The 21,866-nt window shown below is 41.7% G+C and overlaps 1 protein-coding gene across 1 annotated transcript in view; it reads right to left on the reverse strand.

Annotated features, from left to right (window-relative positions):
* Positions 1-21,866, reverse strand: part of CDYL (chromodomain Y like) — a 102,219-nt gene that overhangs the window by 71,383 nt on the left and 8,970 nt on the right. Inside the window, exons 2-3 of the mRNA XM_048508522.1 lie at positions 14,896-14,969; positions 11,600-12,263 (exon numbers count right to left, since the gene is read on the reverse strand). Of these exons, the coding sequence (XP_048364479.1) occupies positions 11,600-12,263; positions 14,896-14,969 (738 nt within the window). The remainder of the gene's footprint in view (positions 1-11,599; positions 12,264-14,895; positions 14,970-21,866) is intronic.

Genomic DNA, 21,866 nt, shown 5'->3' on the forward strand with positions numbered 1-21,866 from the left:
ACAATATGGGGCCAAGTGCAGATAGGGAGAGCTTTTCCACAAACCCAGGAGAACTCAGCTCAAACGAAAAATCCGAAGAGTTTTAAAACTCTTTTATATCTTTTAAAAGTTTTTAAAAACTTGAGAAATTATCTCAACTGAAACAAAAAAAAAATGCTGACTGAGACTTCACAAGATCAGTCAATGTTACAACCATGAATTTTTTAAAAAAAATCAAGGCAATCGTGAAATTTGGTTTGAATTTGATGACAGACATAATGAAATCACACGCGAAGTAAAAAGATTCTGTGGGATTTCTTGTTTGATAGGACAGAGAAACGTTGCCGTTCAAAAGTGGCAAATAATTTTACTATTCTGTGTTTTTTTAATTACTTAAATTAGTATACTTGAAATGAACCATAGTTTCATGAAAATTAAACCTGCACAACTGATCGGCTATTTTTGTGTTACTGATCTTTGATTGTAATAAAAACTGAACTGATCATGCTTGCCACGAACACAGAGCAACGTGCCTATTCTTTGGAGGAAATTAGTAAATCACCCCTATGCTCCTGTTGTGGACCATTAGAGTAGACTCGGTTTTGGACAGGGGGAGAAAGCAGCAGGCTACAGATGGTAGAGGGCATGGTAATTATGGGAGGGTTGGGAGAGGGAGCAAGATGGTGGCGAGAGAAAGGAGAAGGTGGCAGTGGTGATGGAGGCAATTGGGGAAGATGGGGATGGGGATGGGAGAAATGAAGGAGGACATGGCCAAAGCAGCAGAAGGAAAAGAGGAGGTGGTGGGGAGAGGGAAGGGATTTCCTCAGTCCTTGAGTTCCTCACTACATCCCCCAAACATTCTTTTACAGGAAGAGAAGGTTAACAATATCTTTAAAAAAATCTTTTATCTGTAGCATGGATTTTCAAGATCCTTGACAGTCAATTCAATCATGCACGCATGGTGCTTCTGGCTTTCATATACAGCCTAACAATAACATACAGAGTACTTAGACGGGGATGCTGGTTTAGAACAATGATTAATGGCACCTATCCAGCCCGAACAGAGACAAACCATGGGAAGTATTTGGGATTTTACGCAGGCACTTCCACACTCTTGCAACGGCTTCTGACAGCCCAATGAGAGGGTTTAAAAAAATATTTTTCCATAGTAACAAAAAGGGGGGGAAAGAGATACAATAAGAACTGTAGAAAAGAAAACAGATCTTTTCTTGACTACAGTTCTAGGCACGAAGAGAGCCATCGCAGTTATACAAATAATATTCTATAAAATCTCAACAGGTTTACAGGTTTCTTAAATAACTGGAATATTAATAAATAAATTATGTTACATTATTAAGCTTGTAAACTGCCCTCTCTCGAAGGGCTTAGGGCGGTGAACAACAGAATAAAACAAGACAATCCTAAAAAATACATACAATAATAAAACCAGAATAAAACCACACTCAGGATAAAATATCATAAAATAGGAGCAATACTGTCACAGACGGCGACAAAAAACCCACCCTCCTCCATACCCACGAGAGGCCTAGATGGAATGGGGCTTACAACAGTCAACCCGGCTGGCCAAATGCCTGGTAGAACAGGTCTGTTTTGCAGGCTCTGCGGAAACTTTGCAAATCCCGCATGGCCCTGGTCTCTCTAGGGAGCCTGTTCCACCAGGTAGGGGCCAGGGCTATACAAGCCCTGGCCCTTGTAGAGGCCAGCCGGGTGTCCTTCAGGCCAGGGAGCTCTAATAGGTTCTCCTTCGAGGAGTGGAGGGACCTACCCTGTTTCCCCGAAAATAAGACATCCCCTGAAAATAAGACATAGTAGAGGTTTTGCTGAAGTGCTAAATATAAAGCATCCTCCAAAAGTAAGACGTAGCAAAGTTTTTGTTTAGAAGCATGCCTGTTGAACAGAACACCAGAGCATGCAGCTCTGGAGCGGAAAAATAAGACATCCCCTGAAAATAACACATAGTGCATCTTTGGGAGCAAAAATTAATATAAGACACTGTCTTATTTTCGGGGAAACACGGTAGTGGGGCAATACGGGGAGAGGCGGTCCCTGAGGTACGCAGGCTCAAGGCTGCTTTTAGCCTTAAAGGTTAAAACCAATACTTTGAATATGATCCGGAACTCAACAGGCAGCCAGTGCAGATGGTATAGGACTGGCGTAATCCAGTCCTGGTTGAAGCTCCAGTAAGGAGTCTGGCTGCTGCATGTTGCACGAGTTTCAGTTTCCGGATTACAGTCAAAGGCAGGCCAGCGTAAAGCGAGTTACAAAAATCAAGCCTGGAGGTGACCACTGCATGGATCACTATGGCTAGGTCAGAATGGGGGAGATATGGGGCCAGTTGCCATGCCTGCCGAAGATGATGGAACGTTACCTGGCTGTCCGAGTGACCTGGGCCTCAAGTGACAGCATCGGGTCCAAAGTCATTCCCAGGCTTCTGACAGACGAGGCTAAGTGCAAAGCCTCGCCGTCCAGCGTAGGCAGGCAAAAGTCCACAGGTTGCTCCCCTCGACCCAACCACAGGACATCCATCTTTGCTGGATTTAACTTTAGCCGACTCACTCTCAACCAACCAGCCACGGCCTCTAAACAGCTCCAGGAGCCAAAGACGGGCAGAATATATTAATCATAGAATCACGGAGTTGGAAGAGACCAAAAGGGCCGTTGAGTCCAATTCCCTGCCATGCAGGAAGCCACAATCAAGAAAAAAGGGTCTTCTATCATTAGAAGAGGGTGTTTTATACTATTCATCCCATCACCTCAAACCCAGATTCTACCCCTACTCCCCAAACAGGAATCAAACCTAACATTTAAGGAGGTGGCTGGATGGCCATCAGACATAAAGGGCCCATTGAGACTCATTTAGATATCTGTACTGTATGCATATACCAAATGTGTCTAGATACATAAAGTTTCCTTGTCTTAATTTTATACTTGTGGCTTGGGGGAGTATTTAATAACAGCGCTGTATACTTAATGAGCAGCTATGGATGAAAGGTTAAGAAGCAGAACTGGTTCACATTAAACTTTTCAGCGGGAACAGAAGATATCAACATATGACTACTGTTTCTAGCTGTAACTGGAGTAAGCAGTACTGCTGTCCAAAAACTACAAGCTTCCATGCAGCGGGGAGGGGAGACCACAGCATGAGATAACCTGCCTTACTGACCAGGATGACTCAGTCATGAGCCAAACTACTTAGCTGCTTATCATCTGTCAGAATAATTTTTTTAAAAAAAATAGAGGTGGGAATCTCAGCAATCCACTTGAAGGCTGCATTTTAATTATATGTTCTAAAAATGTGAATGAGTCTGGGATTCTGACTGTTTAAAGACGCATTCCTTTTAAAATAAATTCAATGGGTAAACAGTTCTTCCAGCAACAGATCTCAGACCAATTCTTTGATCTCTTCTGGAGGAGGAAGTTGCTCTCTTAGCAGACACTTCTAGTATCTATAACAATGTATTGTTTTGTCTGACCAAGCTACATGAAATTCCAACAAGATGTCTTCATCTAGTCTATCTTTTCCACATACTGAAAACTTTGTTTTAAATCTGACCACAAACCCAAACATGTCCCTTAAAAACAAAACATTTCCTATTACGACAGTCTACTAATTAGCTGTGGTACAGTTTTGTTGGGGAGGGCCACGGCTCAGTGGCTGGGGGTCTGACTGGCACCCAGAATAGTCCATTGGACTCTTACCTGAAGGGTCCTTCTCCTGGAGGGCAGGAGGACATCTGTAGTGGGACCTCCTAGAGCAGTGTCCCTAAGGGGCAGGACAATTTAGACAGATGAAACGTGGTCAAGAACTCTTTGGCTAACCAGGATTGGATTTTATAATGTCAGACAAATGTGGAGGAAGACAACCAGATGGCTGCTCTATATAACTCTTCTACCAATGCTTGATTACGAAAGGCAGCGTTGGTAGCGGCACTTTGAATGGAATGTGCTGTGATACCTGGTGGAACAGTCAAGTTCCCAGCTTTATAGGCCTCTATGATGCAGGACTTAGGGGCCAGACTGATGGCTGCAGTCGACATTTGTCTGCCAGGTTAGGAGAGGAAATGTTAATGAATAAGCTTTCTGTCTGATATCCTGGGTACGCAGGATGAAGGCCTTGAGGGACCTTCGGACGTCTAGGTTGTGCCAGTCTTTCGTTGTCCATGGAAGGTTGAGGACAGAAGGTTGGAAGCACCACAGGTTGATTAGAATGGAATGTGGAATTTGCTGAAGGTAGGGTCTGTTCTGAGGACAACCCTGTCTTTGAGGAAGATGCATAGATTAGGATTAATAGATAGTCTGCGAAGTTCAGAAACTCTCCAGCCACTAGGAACAAGACTTTCATGCATAGCCATCTGAGATGTATGGATTGTGCAGGTTCAAAAGGCGAGCGAGTTAAGGCCACAAGCACAGAATGTAGTCTCCAGGATGGGAATCTATGTTGGGTGGGAGCTTGTGACTGAGAAACTCCCCATAGGAACCTGGTGATATCAGGATGACGTGTGGCTAGTATTTCTTGAAACAAGTGCCACACTGTGGAAAGGGCAGCGATCTGGCGTCGGAGAGTGGCACTGCGAAGTCCATTATCAAAATCAAATTGAAGGAACTCTAAGACTTTGATGGCATGCTGATTTTAAATCAGGCTTATTAAAAGGTAAATGTATACAGGGTTGCAGTGATATTAAAAAGAGGAAGCTGCTCAGTTGAAAGATGTATGGCAGAAGTCACTTCACTCGGCAAAGCAAGGTGTCTTGCTCCATTTGAATAAGCCTTCTGCTGCCAGTGGAAGAGTAACAAGTTGGAGGAAGGCTACTTATTTTGCTAACTGGAGTGGTACAACATAGCCCATAATCTCAACAGCCACGCATGAATAATGCAATAATGATAGCTAAATACCGATCACATAAGCTATTGTGTCACAAAACTGCAAGCTATTTTTCCCTAGAATAGCTCTGTTTAGAAGACAGCCTTAGTTCACACTTTCAACTGGAGGCTGCTGATTAAGACACACGGTGAAACTATGACAGCTCCTTCAAGTCACCACAGAAAATCTCCCGTACACGTAAAGGGTCTGAAGGAGACTGCGAAATGAGTTTGCTACAAACAGGAATTAGGTTCTTTAAATACTTGTATTAAAACTTATACTAGGAAATCAATGAGCTGTTCATGTTGGTTTTAACGGGAGAGGTTTCCAAGAGACTTGGAAGTCAAAAGCAACTTCCCAACACCTCAACTGAGATATTCTCAAGTAATGCACCCCTTCTCCAACCAACACTCTTCCATAAATGTCACAGAATGGTAAGAACACTCCCAAAATGTACAGTGAAGGAAGGACAGATTGGTACATGGCGGTAGGAAGGGGTTTTTTATGTATAAATACACACACAGAAATGGAGTGGGTGGTTCAGGGCAACAAAACCCCACTCCCTCTTATACTATATACCTGTAATGAATAAATAAAATATTTCCTTATCTTCTGTTCGTTTCAGCATTTTTATCTTCTCTGTCTGTCCTGACTTCCAGCAATGTCTAACCAGGAGAAACTGTACAGTGGAACCTCAGTTTTCGTTGGTAATCCGCCCGAAAAGAATCGATGAAAACCGAAACCGATGAAAACCAAGGCAAACTTTTCCATAGGAATCAATGTAAATCCAATTAATCTGTTCTAGGCACTCCAAAAAACATACCAAAAACACATTTTTTTGGTGAATAAACATGGTGTTTAATGCTGCAAACAGTAACACTAGGACCAGCTTCAGAGCCAGTGGACCAATGTCGCACCAGAAAGCTGTCCAAAGAGGTCTGTTTCTGACGCCTCTTTAAGATTTGTCTGAAATGGGGCAAGACATTGTCATTAAACAAGTTGCAGACATGGCCTGCAACAGCTTTGTCTGGGTGATTTTTCTCCACAAACCCCTGCACCTTACTGCAAATCAATGAAAACCAAGGCAAATTGATGAAAACTAAGACAAATTTTTCACTGAAAAAACCGATGAAAACTGAAACTGATGAAACCTGAAGGCAATGAAAACTGAGGTTCCACTGTAGCTCAAAAAGAAGAGTGCAGTGTGGTAAGCTGATGGAAGCAGGATTGGCTTTCCTTGTCCATTCACTGCGCTTCTGTTTAAACACACACAACCATCCCTAACTCTTTTACACACTCGTGGCTAGACTCATAAGATAGACTCACACTTCCCTCCTCAAGGCTTCTTCTAAATCAGGGGTCTGCAACCTGTGGCTCTCCAGATGTTTATGGGCTACAATTCCCATCAGCCCCTGCCAGCATGGCCAATAGGCCATGCTGGCAGGGGCTGATGGAATTCGTAGTCCATGAACATCTGGAGAGCCGCAGGTTGCAGACCTCTGTTCTAAATAAAGTAATGCCAAGATACTCTTATCCAGCAGAAAGATCTGGTCCTTTTACCATTATTAAGAAATCAATAGCACTGATGCGATAAATCTCTTTCTGCAAGAAAGATCTGTACACATCTTTTGGGCTTTTTTATGGGGAGAAGAAAATAGTTTTCCTTCACTTCCATTGTCACAGGCTGCAGGTCGACATACTACTTATTACCGTGTGTGTGTGTGTGTGTGTGTGTGTGTGTGTGTGTGTGTGTGTGTGTGTGTGTGTGTGTGTGTGTGTGTGTGTGTGTGAGTGTGTGTGTGTGATGCAATCTCCACAACCTGTCTGCAATGTACAATGTACAAACAAAGCCTCTGTATACTGCTAGGTGAACAGAATGGCCGTCAACAACACACTGGGAGAAAGGCAACTGTTCCCTCTCCTTCCTGTTTGCTCTACTTCCAGTGTAGCTCCAAACAATGAAACAACTCATGAAAAACATAGACTCCATACCTTATCCAGAGCCACGGGGTTCTATGAAAACCGGTCAGCTCATGCAGCAGAACATGAGAATACTGTGCCCAAAAGCCATGGATACAACACTGTTCATATCCGTGTCAAGCACACAGCTACTGAGCTATTCCATCACCTTGCTTCCCAGGAAAAAGAAAGCAAGAACTAAGAGTCCAAAAGAAATGTACAAACTTTCCTCGAGGTTGGAAATATTCCTTTAAATTTTAAGTCCTTTCTTTAAGAAAAAACAGAAAAACCTCAAGGGGAAAAAAACCTCAAAATCCAGCAACTAAATAGAGTTACAGTATATACTCGTGTATAAGTTGACCCGCATATAAGTCGAGGCACCTAATTTTACCACAAAAAAATGGGAAAACTTATTGATTCGCGTATAAGTCAAGGGTGGGAAATGCAGCAGCTACTGGTAAATTTCAAAAATAAAAATAGATACCAATAAAATTACATTAATTGAGGCGCCAGTAGGTTAAATGTTTTTGAATATTTATTTCAAAGAAAAACAGTGAACTAGCTCTGTAAGTGGAAAAGAGGGTCAACAACAACAATATGGTCTCAACAATAACTTAAAAAGTACAAAAACCTTAGCTTTTTTGTAAGGAAGGTTTTTAAACAATGGATCTTACAGTAAAAACTGGAATGAACATGCGTGTTCACTGTGACTCAAAACTACCCTGCTTTTAAAAAAAATAGTTCATTATTTTAGTGTACAATATTTTAAAATTGCACATGGCAGGTGTCATTTTAGAAGGGACATTTACACAACCTGTCAGGGGAGGAATGTTTATGTTAGCAGTACCAACATTTACGAGTATCTTTAGGAGATCCTCCTGATGATACCACCCAGGTTTGGTGAAGTTTGGTTCAGGAGGTCCAAAGTTATGGACCCTCAAAATGTAGCCTCATCTACTATTAGCTCCCATTGGACCTTTGCCGGTCCAAAGTTTTGGACCAAACTTTACCAAACTGAACCAAACTTGGCCGGTATTATCAGGAGTGTTACCTGATGACATCCTGAAATTTTGGTGCCACTAGCCTAAAAACTGCGCCCCCGGTGGCCAACAAAGTAAAAACCCTAAAATATTTTTTAAAATACAGCTGACTTGTGTATAAGTCGAGGGGGGCTTTTTTAGCACAAAAATGTGCTGAAAAGCTCGACTTATACACAAGTATATACGGTAAAGGAAAAAAAACATGATATACATAAAAGTAGAGATAGAGAGGGCTACCCTTGGGTCTGATCCGGAAGGTGGTATAAATGTGACAGTGATGGTCCTCACATGGTATGCACATATTCAACCAATGCTTTGCCAGTTGCATTGGCTCCAGGTGGGGTACTGGGTCTTTGGGAGACAGAGCTGTTCCACCAGGTGTATGGTTGAGGCAGCTACGGAAATATCACCAGCCCCCTCCTTCATTTTTCCCTTGCCTCTTCCTCCCACCTCCCCTTGTTCTTTCCTATACCCCTTTCCCCGCCTTATCCATGCCCCAGTTCCTTTCTGTTGATTCCCTCTGCTGTAGCCCCCATCAAAATTAAACTCTAGATGTCATTAAGAAGAGAGGGCTACTGAACATAGATAAGGTTAAAATTTTCTACTGAATTTCTGTTATATTTTAAGCTTAAATTTTAACTGTACATTTAAAAACTATTTATGCTGCATATGTTATGTTATGTTTTTATGGAAGTTGAAAACCATTCTGAGCCTGAAACGGGAAGGGCAGTATTAAAATCACACAATAAACAAACAGTTAACAATGGCAAATCTACTTATACATTTCTATTAAAGTTTTCCAAATATCTAAGTGACAGAAATGGATCTGTCCATACTCTGAGCTTTTGTGAATGGAAATGGGATGGGCTAGATCAGGGGTCTGCAACCTGCGTCACTCCAGATGTTCATGGACTACAATTCCTATCAGCCAATTGGCCATGGTGGCAGGGGCTGATGGGAATTGTGGTCCATGAACATCTGGAGAGCCGCAGGTTGCAGACCCCTGGGCTGGATCTTGATTAATTGCATTTTGACTGCACATACTTAGTTACCTGTAGTTCAGCACCACCATGTAAAGAAAACAATCTGTACTTGGTATTTAGCCTCTGCTGAAATTGAAGCATTTTGTCACGGGTCAGCCGGGGTTTGAGGACAATGGGGTTCCTCAGGGGAAGATGGACCCTGTGCAGCTAGTTCTGAGCCAGCAGAAGGCAGGCAGCCATGCAGCAAGATACAGCCAGAGCTGGGCACAGAATCATGAGCCCACCCCAGCCTTAAGTCTCCAGAAAAAAGGCAGGCAGATACTCCAAGATCCCTACACCTTTGGAGCAACACCAAAAGAAGTTGAGACTGGAGCTGCAAGCAAGGTGATCCAGTGCTTGTCTCCTGGCCGGCGTCAGCTACTTGATGACGTGATGATAAGCTGAAGGATTGTGGCTAAGGAAGTAGCAGCAGCTCCCAGGTGGTGCTGTAGGGCGTGGTTGCAACAAGTATAGCAAACGCCAAACTGCCACCACTTCTCTGCCTGAAATCCTGGATCCTGACCCTGGACTGGAACACAGTGTTTGTTTGCCTCCCTTCTGGAAACCTGACCTCTGCCTTGAAAGACCGTGCCTCCTTGTCAGCGCGGCATGGAGAGTCGAGCAGGCTGCTGTAACCTGACCTCTGCAGTTGGCAAAGTAGGATACATTTATTGAACGAGACATCAGAATTTTCATATTTTGCTTCTTTGCAGAGAAAGTGTTGAGACAGCGTAAGACCAAGGTATCCTTGATTTGCAAAGTGTAAACGTCTTCTTCTGGTAGCCAAACTTATTTCGTTCAAGTTTGGTGGACAATTAGGTCTTTGTCAAAGTGAAACGTCCCTCTTACAGAAAAAATAAAGTGACGTGCTTCATTTTCAATTATGCCCAAATAACCAAGATGGGACAACATAACTGAGATAAGCAAACTTTAGGGTGGATTTGAATATTTATGTTCCGCCAAAAAATGCCTTTTACAATATGTCATTGTGCATTTGAATTACGATCATTTGTGCATCTGCATATTTGAATTATTATCTAAGGGGGCGGGAGGGAATAAGACAATTAGGTTCAAGAATCTGGTCAAAAAGATACACAAATATCTGTACAAGTTTCTCACCATGCTACTGACAACCTACATGATTAGCATACTTACTGTGAAAAATAAACCACTGAAACATACATATAAATTGTGCACGCATAGTGGTGCCATTGGGGCCAGATTTTAGGGCAGTGATGGCGAACCTTTTCGAGACCAAGTGCCCAAATTGCAACCCAAAACCCACTTATTTATCGCAAAGTGCCAACACGGTAATTTAACCTGAATACTGAGGTTTTAGTTTAGAAAAAATGGTTGGCTCCAAGGTGTGCGTTACTCAGGAGTAAGCTTGGTGGTAGTCGATGGCTTTGCTTTGAAGCAGCCGTGCAACACTTCGAATGGGTGAATCACGACCATAGGAGGGTTTACTCAGAAGCAAGCCCCATTGCCAGCAACTGAGCTCACTCCCAGGTAAAGGATCACACTTTAGTTTAACAGTGCTTAACAGGGTTACCTACACTACTTCCCCAAAACTAGGTCTTAGGTTTAATGCTAATAATCGAGCCCAGCTGCCCAGGCCAGCCTAGATGTGTGTGTGGGGGGGGGGGCACTCTGTGCCTTAGGTTCACCATCACTGTTTTAGGGCAAAAGTCCATAACTCAGATAATAGACTCAGTAGAAGGTCCCCAGAAGCAACATGCAGCATTTGAATTACTATCTAAAGAGGGAGGAGGGAGTAAAACAATTAGGTTCAGGAATCTTGTCAAAAAGACACACAAATCAGCTTACAATTACCTCTGTAACGCCCTAACTTTACACCCACTAGGAAATGGTTCTACTTCTCCCCCATGGCCTTCCTCTCTAGCATATTTTTTTCATGAGCACCAGAGGTGCACATTGTAGAAGATTCCCCCTCCCAATTATCTACAGCTGCATTCATAGCAAAAACAGGTCACAATTTTTGGCTTTCTAGCACACCCAGCTGCAGAATCTGGCGTCAGTGTAGCTCTCTGGCAGGTATAATTTTGTATTCTCTCTTTTTAATACAGACTTAGTCAAGCACACATATTCATTATGAATATACTGGGGAACAGAGTAAACTGTGGTCTTTAAATGCACAATAATTTTGCATTTTTGGAAAAGTGCATGGAAGGGATCAATAATTCTTTCAGCAAAAGGGGGGGGAGAAGTGATAAAACGTTAGCAAACTGCCGTAGAAGAATTCGTACCACAGCAAAAAGCACGGCTTCCATGATAAATGTCACTTCAGTTCCTAATAACCACAACACATCATATTAGGCCCAGCCTCAAGACATGTAAGCAATACCACTTAGTCCCAGGAGAAAAGACAGGATGGAAATGCTTTAAGATATAATTAAATAAACACAAAGCAACCACGCAACAATTAGTGAATGCTCAACTTGACACGTCAAGCCACAGATATAACTCACGTTCATTTGAGCAGTTAGTCCCAATAGATTTCGAGGAAGGGACCGGGGGACCTATAACGGCTTTTGAAGATATCTCAAACAAATGAGAAACTGTGTACAGGGTAACAGTAACTCCAAAAACAAGAACATACCGCTGCAAGAGATCCACTGAACAACTTATTGCTGATGTTTTTATCAACTCACCAAGAGATTTTTTGGCAATTCTGAAATTTGGAGATACACACTTACCTTTTCCATTTATTGTTAATGCAGATGCAATGGTAGTGGTTACTGGCACAGGTAACTGTGGCACTAATGGATGTATTCTTGGCCTACTTCCCATTCTGGCACGCTCTTCTCCAGGTCCTAATAAAGCTCCAACTGGTTTTTCTGCCGCCACTTCTGGCGCTATAGAATCTTCCTGACCCTGTTCTACACGGTCCAGCTTACCAGGGCTTTCATTTTGAAATCCATCCACTGCTGTCCGACTTTTAATAGGACTTTTGGGCACAAGGATTTTGATACCTGATTTCGATAGATCCATGTTTTTTCTGCCAGACAGGGGGCTGGCATTTTTCCGAAACTTCTGGGCAGAAGTAAACAATTGGTTATTTTTTGATTCATGGTCTTTTCCAATAACTAAAGACTTGGGAGAAGTCTTTGAAAAGGAACTATTTGTAGATCTAGAAATTTGCTTTCTTGCATTATTTGGAGATGTCCTGTTTGTCCTTGTTAATGTGCTTTCTTTTTGCTTTTCATTATGATGTCTATTGAATTCATGTATATATTCCTCACAATTCACAAGGTGCTGTTCAGGCTCCCATGTGTCATCTTCGCTCTCGTAGCCTTTCCATCGTACTAAATATTCTGTTTTTCCTTTCTTGTTTTTCCTCTTATCAACAATTCTCTCTACCTGTTGAAAGAAAAGTTAGAGGATGATGAAGATGCAAATATGAAAGCTTCAAACTGACATGTCCGATGTGCAATGAAATACTTGTCAAAAATATTTCTATAACAAACTATTATTTGTCTACTCAGCAGTGGTTGTGCTCTTTAATTCATGCAAGATGCATTACATTTGCTGAGACAGCTCCGTTTTTCTGGGGAAGGGGGTAAAACATAACTTACGACTGGTCAAGTCTTACTTTTGGCTATACCACATTTCTGGAATATTCTTGGACTAGTCACATTTCCATCATCCAATCTGTGTGTCTCCAATGGAAAGTTCAAAGCTGGATAAGGCTCTCCACATGTTAATAGCTTTCCTACTCCCATTGTTAGCAAGCAAATGTTTCCTGAAATTATAACATTCAACCATTCATACTCTTTACAGTTACCAAATGACAACATTTATCCAAATTTTAAATGTCAAAATCTACAAATAAATAATCAAGTAGCCCACTTCTGTGTAACTTCCCCAGAAGTCACATCTGATGCAGAAGGCTTTCACAGCTGGACTCAACTGGTTGTTGTGGGCTTTCCGGGCAATGTGGCTGTGGTCTGGTAGATCTTGTTCCTAATATTTTGCCTGCATCTGTGGCTGGCATCTTCAGAGGTGCATCACAGAGAGAAGTGTGTTATGTCCACACTTCTCTCTGCGATATACCTCTAAAGATGCCAGTCACAGATGCCAGTGAAACATTAGGAACAAGATGTAGCAGACCACGGCCACAGTCCAGAAAGCCCACAACAACGATCTGATGCATAATCAAATTTTTTAATTTAAATTAATTTAAATTTATATAATATTATGGCCTTCTCAAGATGCACAACATTCAATGAAACTTGGAATGACTCCAGGGACTGAGCATCTCTGGTGGTGTTGGAAAATGTTGTCAAGTCATGACTGACTTATGGCGACCCCTGTAGGTTTCTCAGGCAAGAGAGACTCAGGGGTAGTTTGTCATGGCCTGCCTTTGTGTGAGAGTTCTGACAGAACTGTGACTGGCCCAGAGACACCTGACAGGCTTTACGTGGAGGAATGGAGAATCAAACCCAGGGTTCCAGATTTTAACATACTGATCTTAACCACTACAAATCACTGGCTCAATCTGAGCATCTCTAGGAGTGTATGAATGCTCTCTTCCCAGGAGCTCTATGAAATGTAGGTAATATCAATACATCAGAGAGAAAGGCAATATAAAATTATTAGTAGAACCTGAGGTAACTTGAAGGTAACAGAGTCTGATATCCAGCTTCAAAGGCAAGTCAATTGTATTCATTCATTTTGAACTACATCAAAAGTAATGTTTACATATCTTAAATTTATACATTTAAAATATTAGTTTATGGAATGAGTTGAGAACAGATAGATATTCGGACATTAGTGATGTTTCTGTACTGTATTCTTCCTATTCATTATTCAGCCATACCTCCTGGACAAGCCCCCAATGAAATGGAGCTTGAGGCAAAAGTTCACTTTAAATTCTGCCTAATTCTGTGATGAGTCACCAACACATTTAAGTGAGGAAGGGGTAACCCCCCCCCCCCCCGATAGCCGCTCGGGTGGCCTCTGTGGCTGATTTAACAAAGGTCTCCTTAGGGGGAGAGAATTCCCACTCCGCCATTTTGGCACGGTAACTTTTTGGTGGGAAAAGCGGAAATCGCTATAAACCTGAGTCCCTAAGCACTTAACCCACCCCACCAAGGGAAGGAATGGCAGGGGAGGCAAACAGGACTTGACAGACACTACCACAACCAACCGAAAACAGAATAAGAAGTCAGGATGAGGAGTCAAAGAATCCGTGCACTCCCTGTCAAGGCAGGAAAAATACTGAGCAAAATGGAGTCCTAACCTTGGCAGGAAGTGACAGATTCTTTTTCCTGCCTCCCTGAGAAAGGGCAAGAATTATCCACAAGATATCCTCTGCCTTCAGGAGAATTAATTTTTTAGCACAGGCAGGACCAGAGACCCCAGTTCCTCCTCTGCCACTGACCCGACATTGATGTCATGTAACTTCCTGTGATGGTTTGCATACAGTGGGGTCCCAGGCTTCGAAGATCACTCATCTAAAGAAACATCTTACATGACAAACATATTTGGGCTTATCCCTACTTTCCACCATTTCCCAACGTCTAAGTTCAAATCACTTTCTTTACAGTGTCGATCAGCAGCTTCTGAAGATCCTGTTCCTTCAAATGACCTAAAGCTAATATTTTCACCTGTTCTGTAGAACGTCTCTGTTCTATAACTACTGCAAAAGAACCATATTTATGAAATTAGGATTAATTGATCCACATAAATTAACAGGATAAAGACCTGTAAGAATGAACACATCAACTCAAAGTTCAAACAAGATGGCAAGGGAAGACATGGCTGTCAATTTAGCATCAAAGAGAGTGGACACAAAGTTTACTAAAGACTGGCCATAATAAATTTGGTCATCAAGTGTATGAGGAAGAAGGAACAAAGCTGTATACACAGCAAGTTTTATAGATCTGCAGAATCAAGGCTTTAAAGACAATGGAGTGGATCCTGCGATCAGTCAAATGAAGGTGCAGCATTTGTATATACTCATTTGTCCCCAGGGTGAATATTTACCCACCCTGTGAATGTCTTGAGTTCTTTTCCTTGTTTTGTGTTTTTTTTTTAAAATCTGAATCAGGTGGTAATGATTTCCTGTAAACTGAAACAAAAGAAGTTTACTGCTGAATGCTGTTCATATTTCTCTGGTTTCTGGCTTTGTAAATTTGTGCACACACATTAATAAAATTCTTTTTTATACTTCTACTCATTTGTAACTGAAGTATTCCTTTGAAAAATTAGTTTCTAGATAAAGCTAATGTAAAAGATATTCTATGGGTGAAATTCAAGCAACAACACCGTGGTTAGAGGCTCGATTTATGTCTAGTTGGAAGTTCAAGAAGAATATCTGCCCGGCAATTGGCAATGAGGTCCAAGCTACATGCATGTGGTGAAGTAAGCTATACTCCATTAAAGCTTATGCTAGAATACAAACGTAGTCTTTATGGTGCCACAAGACTCCAGTTTAATTTTTGCTGTAACAGAATAGCATGTCTATTGTTTCAATGGTAGTATTTAAAGCTAAAGTTCCATCATTTTTCCTTATCTTGCAAAAAAAAACCCAATATGAACATCTGATCTCTTCTCTTCCACAATTTAAGAAATATCTGTGAAGTTAGTGAAAAAGCAAATATTATGCAGCATTTTGAAAAGTGCCCAACTGTTTCTTGATAAAGTTTCAAAAGTGATCCTCCCATACAGGAAGCACATGTATGAACATGTCTTAAATTAAACTGGTACAATATAAGTCTCGTGCATACACACAGGGGAAGCAATAGTCATTCTTGAAAGCAGCTCTACATAACATCTGCCCCCTCTAGTTTTGCAAGTACGCACAAGACTTACAAACGCAGGTGACTTAAAAACCTATGACAAAATGAGAAATCACAAGCCAAGATTATCTTTGTATCTGTGTGACAACAGTGAGGCTACACAATCTGAGGTCACAGATGTGGTTCCTGCAAAGTACAACCATTTGTACAATCTGATCTTTTCCACATCACCTCCAGCTTTTTGCAAATCAAAAAGCAGACATCAGGAGACCTGCATGGACAAAAAGCCACCCAATAAGGTAAGACTGCTGTAAGAAGGAGACGAAGTCATGCTTCTCTGACTCTTACACCTAGAAATGTAAAATCCAAAAAGTGAGGGGGAAGAAACATTATTTCCTTATGACTTTGCGTTTTCAATTTCCCCAGCTTTTACAAAGTATTTTCTCTTTTCGAATGTGAACTGCTTTTGAGACAAGCCATTATTCATTCAAAATGTGCACTCTGAAGACTTTAATGTATGACAGTCAACAGAATTACATAATTCCAGTGTATGCTATAAACCTATCGGTGTATTATCAAAGATGAATTCATTGTCTAAATGTGATCAATACTGACCACAATAACATATAAATATATGAGTATGCACTACTGAAGACTTCAGAGGTGTCAGTCACAGTTTAACTCAATATCCAGATATGATGCTATTCTTATGGTCGTCGTTTTAGATTCTTTTTGCCCAAATACAATCTACCGTATATACTCGTGTATAAGCCGAGCTTTTCAGCCCTGTTCAAAGGCTGAGAAAAGCCCGCTCGGCTTATACGCGAGTCACCATTTTCTATTAATCATAAAGAGGCTGGGGGCGAGGCCGGGATAACCTCCCTGCCCCCTGGAGGCCGCTTGTTGCTGCCCTCATCGAGGGTGAAGAAGGAACCCAGAGGCACCCTGGCTGGCTGGGCTTCCTCAAACCCCGGGAGGCAGAGGGAGCTCCTTATTTGGGCAATGACATCAGGGGGAGTCACTGCCCAAATAAGGAGCTCCCTCTGCCTGCCAGCTGGCTGGGCTTTCTCAAACCCAGGGGACAGGCAGAAGGAGCTCCTTATTTGGGCAGTGACATCAGGGGGAGTCACTGCCCAAATAAGGAGCTCCCTCTGCCTCCCGGCTTCCCACCCTCAGCTTATACCAGAGACAATAAGTTTCCCCAGGTTTGGGCAGTAAAATTAGGTGCCTTGGCTTATGCACGGGTCGGCTTATACACGAGTATATATGGGTATTCTGTTTACTTCAACAGTTGTTGTCATTTTGAACTTGTATTTTTCATAGTTCTGAGATGGCAAGAAGAGAGAATGTGTTAAGATAGAATACAATGCAGCAGTTTGAATCTCTCTTACTCTCATTCTCTCTGTGGTCCCTTCTGCACAAGCAAAGTACAGGAGGTTGCAGTCAGGGTAAAGCAACCTGCATTGCCGTCGGGGCATTTGCAGCAAACGGAGCCCGCGGAGGCAATGCAGATTGCCATCATGCCTTTGAATGGAGGCACATTTTGGCTTCCCCCCGCCTTCCTCACGTTAGGGGCAGGAACTGTGCGAAGTCCCCCCGAAAAACAGGTTTTATCCTGTTGTTACTCCAGGTTTATTTGCCCATGTGGAAGGGGCCTGTCTTTCTCTTTCTCTAAATATATTCAAAAAGTTGCTTGTAAAAAACTAAACCATTTATACTTCTGAACTCCACAAAGATGTTCTTGAAAACAGGTGGTCAGTGAAACAGCTCTCTAAGAGGTACTGATAACACTGGTTATAATGGGGATGTGTTCGCAGAATCACCATTGTTTACACATAAGTAATATAGGAGGAAGCGACTGGAGGACGGGGCAAACATGAATTGGCTGCTTCTGTTATTTATTTTTATTTTATTTTATTCAACTTGATACCCTGCCTTCCTGGGCCAAAGCCAGGCTGGGGGCGGCTAACATACATGTTTAATTTACAGCTTTAAAACACTTCAATAAATTAAGACATTCTAGAAGGAGGCTAGCATATTATAGTTTCTCAGATGGCCAGATATAACAACATCGCCCACATTTAGACCCAACTCTCACCCTAATTTTAATGGGTGAGGGAGGAGGGAGTGCGCTCTTGATGGCCAGCATGACATAGATTGGACAGAAGGCTTCAACTGTAGACCCAGTAAAACATCTCAGTCTTACAAGCTCTGTGGAATTGATTTAAATCCCACGGAGCCCTGATGCCGCTGGGAGAGAGTTCCACCAGGTAGGAAGTCTTGTGGAAGTCAGCCAAATGTCCTTGGGGCCAGGGACCTCCAGCAAATTGCTATCCACAGACCATAAAGTCCTTCGTGAGCCATATGGGGCGGTATGTTAGGTTCTTGTACTAGAAAATCCTGGGAAGCCTTCCATGTTGAAGTTTCCTCCTACAAGAGCTGTAGCTGCATTCTCAAAGTTCTTACTGAGGTGTCATTCCTTAGCCACTCAGGTTTTTTTATAGCTTTCCAATGTTGTTGGGAGGTGACCATCCTGCCTTCAGTAGTGTTATATCACTTTTAGCAAAGCCACATTTACTTGTGAATGAGATATGCATACTGTGGAGTTATTGCTTAAACCTCTTCCTGCACACTCTATTAAAAAAGAAATCATAGCCAGGATGAACAGTGCTAAAGTAAACAACTTCATCGGAAATAGCTTTACAAGAGGTACTACTGTACAATTTTTATATGGTAAGGCACAAACGATGCATTTGATTGCTGTTAAAGCAGAAATAGAAGCTTAGGTTTGATACAAAGTTCCTGCATATGTTCCAGTTTCCCTTCCAAATTTCTATTTCCTCTAAAAACACCCACCCCCACCCAATTCATGGCTTCCAAGTCTGAAGATTTTAGCTCTCTGCATCAACAGAGCCTCTTTTGCCCATGGGAACAAAGCTAGCAGAAGATCCAGAATGAGTGATCTCGCCCGCTTCTTGTCTGTCTCCTCTAATACGTCCCTATTTTGTTACACAGTGCCCCCTTAACCTTAAAGGTCAGCTTTTCAAACAACAACAAAAACTGCTGGGGAGGTTGAATATGGAGAAAGACACAGGGAGCGGACAAATTCATGGAGGTTGGGGTTATCTAAATCATGATGGCCATCTAATACCTGAGGTGGGTGCTTCCTTAATATCAGTTGCTGGAAAGCATATCCAGGAGAAGGTTGTTGCAGTTATCCAGCTTGTGGGTTTCCTGAAGGCTGCTGGCCATCCACTGTGTGAACAGAATGCTGGACTACATGGGACTTTATCTGATATAGCATGGCTAAACTTATATTTTTGTGCTGTAGTTCTCTACTATCAGTCTTCCGGAAACAGTTATAATACCAGTAGGAGAAGCAGCTGGAGCACATGTTGCTCCCATATGGCCCACATCTTCACACTACACTTCTAGTGCATTAAGAGGCACAGTGTCTCAGCAACTCCCTTGCTCTGGTGCAATGGAAATACCCATCTAATCTCAGTTTATGACCACCTATTTGATGGAGAAATGTACAACGAGATCCTCCTTTCTAGTAGTGATGAGAAATGGTGTTTTTTCTTGTAAGGAGATAAACTGGCAAACTGGCATAAATAAACTGGTAAACTTTTATAATCAAAAGGGGTATAAAGTATTTTTGTTTTGACTTTATTCTGTTTTTCAGATTATTCTGCGAATGCAGAGCTTTCCTTAGGTTTGTACAGAATTTTGTCTGATTTGCCCATGGCTGCAATCTTTGGATTTCAGTGTCCACAAAGGGGGCCATGTTGAGAATTAGATCTGTTTATTTTAAAGAATAGCGAAAAAGAATTAAAGAATTGAAAATTAAATAATTTAAAATAAAAACTTATGAAGCACAAAATATCCACTATTTTGTTAAGACTTCACTGCACACAGAACATTTCCAGAAATAACACTCAACTGCTAGTTTTTCTGAATTTTGTAAATTGTTTTAACCTGTTCTAATTTATTTTATTTGATGTACTGTTGTTCTGGCCATTGTATGTTCGGCCTAGTGTACACCGCCCAGAGCCCCTCGGGGGTGGGCGGTTCATAAATTTAATATATAAATAAATAAATAAACTTTTATTGAACATTTCTTTGGTGCAACAGAAATATTTGATCCCCAACAAGTTAAATACATGTGTAAAGGTACCTTTATATACAGCCAAATATGCACATGTAACCAGTGGTGGGATCCAAAAATTTTAGTAACAGGTTCCCTCGCCAGCCCCACTCAGCAAAGGGGGCAGAGGCGTACCTAGGAAACCTGAGCCCTGGGCAAAACCTGAGTTGGATGCCCCCCCCCATGGGCAGCCACCCTACCACGACCCCAATTTTTTTTTCCACCAGGTCATTTCTAAATCATCATCACATTATAGAAAATGCCCCAACTCACAAATCTGAGCACAGCAATGGTGAAACACACAGGTTCTTGGATAGAGACTGGTGAGATGAAAGGTACGAAAGGCTGAGAATCCATGAATTGCAGTACCTGGAAGGGATTAACCCAGTTCAGGGAGTTACATTATTAGTCGCAATTGCTATATGGAACCTTCACGTTCAAAGGCAGGATGCCTCTCGGGGAGGCGAGGGCGTGGAGACGGAAAAGCGGACCCAATTAGTAACCCCCTCTCGGCACACACAAATAATTAGTAACCCACTCTCGGGAACTGGTGAGAACCTGCTGGATCCCATCTCTGCATGTAACCATTAGATGCATTTTAACTTGATGGTTTGAAATGTATTTATCAGTAAATCTTTATGAATTTTGTTCTATATTGAAGAATTACAGCAAAACTGGCAGATTCCTGATTATATAAAGGTGAATCACATTCCAACCCCTGTTTTAAAATATTACATATTTTGACATATACCACTGGTTACAAAGCTGATATGCTTAGATTACACTTAAAAGTCAACCCCTCAAATACAGAAGTATGATTTCAGGGAACTCAGTGTCATATGTATTAAAATTTCTGTTACGCTAATCAACAATTAATACTTGACAGTTTAACAAATGAGGACGGACCTGTACATTTGTGAAGAGAAGAACAAATGACAAAGCAACATAACATGTACTATGAGCAGATAGAGTCAAAAGGTTGCTACACAATGTCAGCACACTGGATTTATTCAGGCATAACTCTCCACACAACTTATCTTCCACCGATGTTTCTAAAAATCTTTACAGATGGGTCTCTCTACTAAACTGCCTTCTACACATTCAGCACGGCAAATGGGTATTCAAGACTTTAGTAAGAAAAGTATTCCACCTTCCGCCATCCACAATCTTGCCTACAGGATCTAGCCATGTGTTCTAGCCGTTGAATGCATAGTTCATTGTCATAATTACTGCAGGACACCCAAAATGTTTATAAATACAATTCACACCATCTCCTCACTCTGTAGCCATTCCATAAACATAGGTTATACTCATGAAGGAATCCAAGTTTTCTGATTCTTGAAATATCTATCTAATTTTTATACAGTAAATTATTTCAAAGTACTCCTGGGTCACACTATGAGGCAGTGATAGCGAACCTTTTAGAGACCAAGTGCCCAAATTGCAACCCCAAACCCACTTATTTATCGCAAAGTGCCAACACTCCAGATCCTCTGAAGATGCCAGCCACAGATGCAGGCGAAACGTCAGGAGAGAATGCTGCTAGAACACGGCCATACAGCCCGGAAACCACACAGCACCCAAGTGATTCCGGCCATGAAAGCCTTCGACAATACAAGTCATTTAATATTCAGTTTCTAACAATGTATTACCAGAGTTAGTGTCTTGCTCATCACATCGTTATTTATCACGCGCTGACCTTGTATCAAGAACACTTCCAATACATTTAGTTATTTGAAAAATAGTGAAAAGAAAACAAAAGGCACGGTGTTCGAACAGGGCGTAGAATTCTGCTCAAGTAGGATAACAGACTGCTTTGAAAAAATGCTTTTTTAAAAAAATAGACAGAGCTACTAAAACTGGAGAGTGTTTGTTATACACACTATGAATGTTATGAAAAAAAATTAGCACAAAGTCAACACTGCTTCCTTCAGCGTTGAAAAGCAAAACAGCTATAACATTTAACATCAGCATACTGCTCTAAGAACTCCGCTCTAAGTGTTATCAAGCTTTTATCAGCTACTGAAAGAACTTAAGGGTGACCCAAAAATCTATGAGACTCTTCCATTGCTT

The sequence above is a fragment of the Sphaerodactylus townsendi genome, linkage group LG09 (assembly GCF_021028975.2).
Source record: "Sphaerodactylus townsendi isolate TG3544 linkage group LG09, MPM_Stown_v2.3, whole genome shotgun sequence".
Lineage (NCBI taxonomy): Eukaryota > Metazoa > Chordata > Lepidosauria > Squamata > Sphaerodactylidae > Sphaerodactylus > Sphaerodactylus townsendi.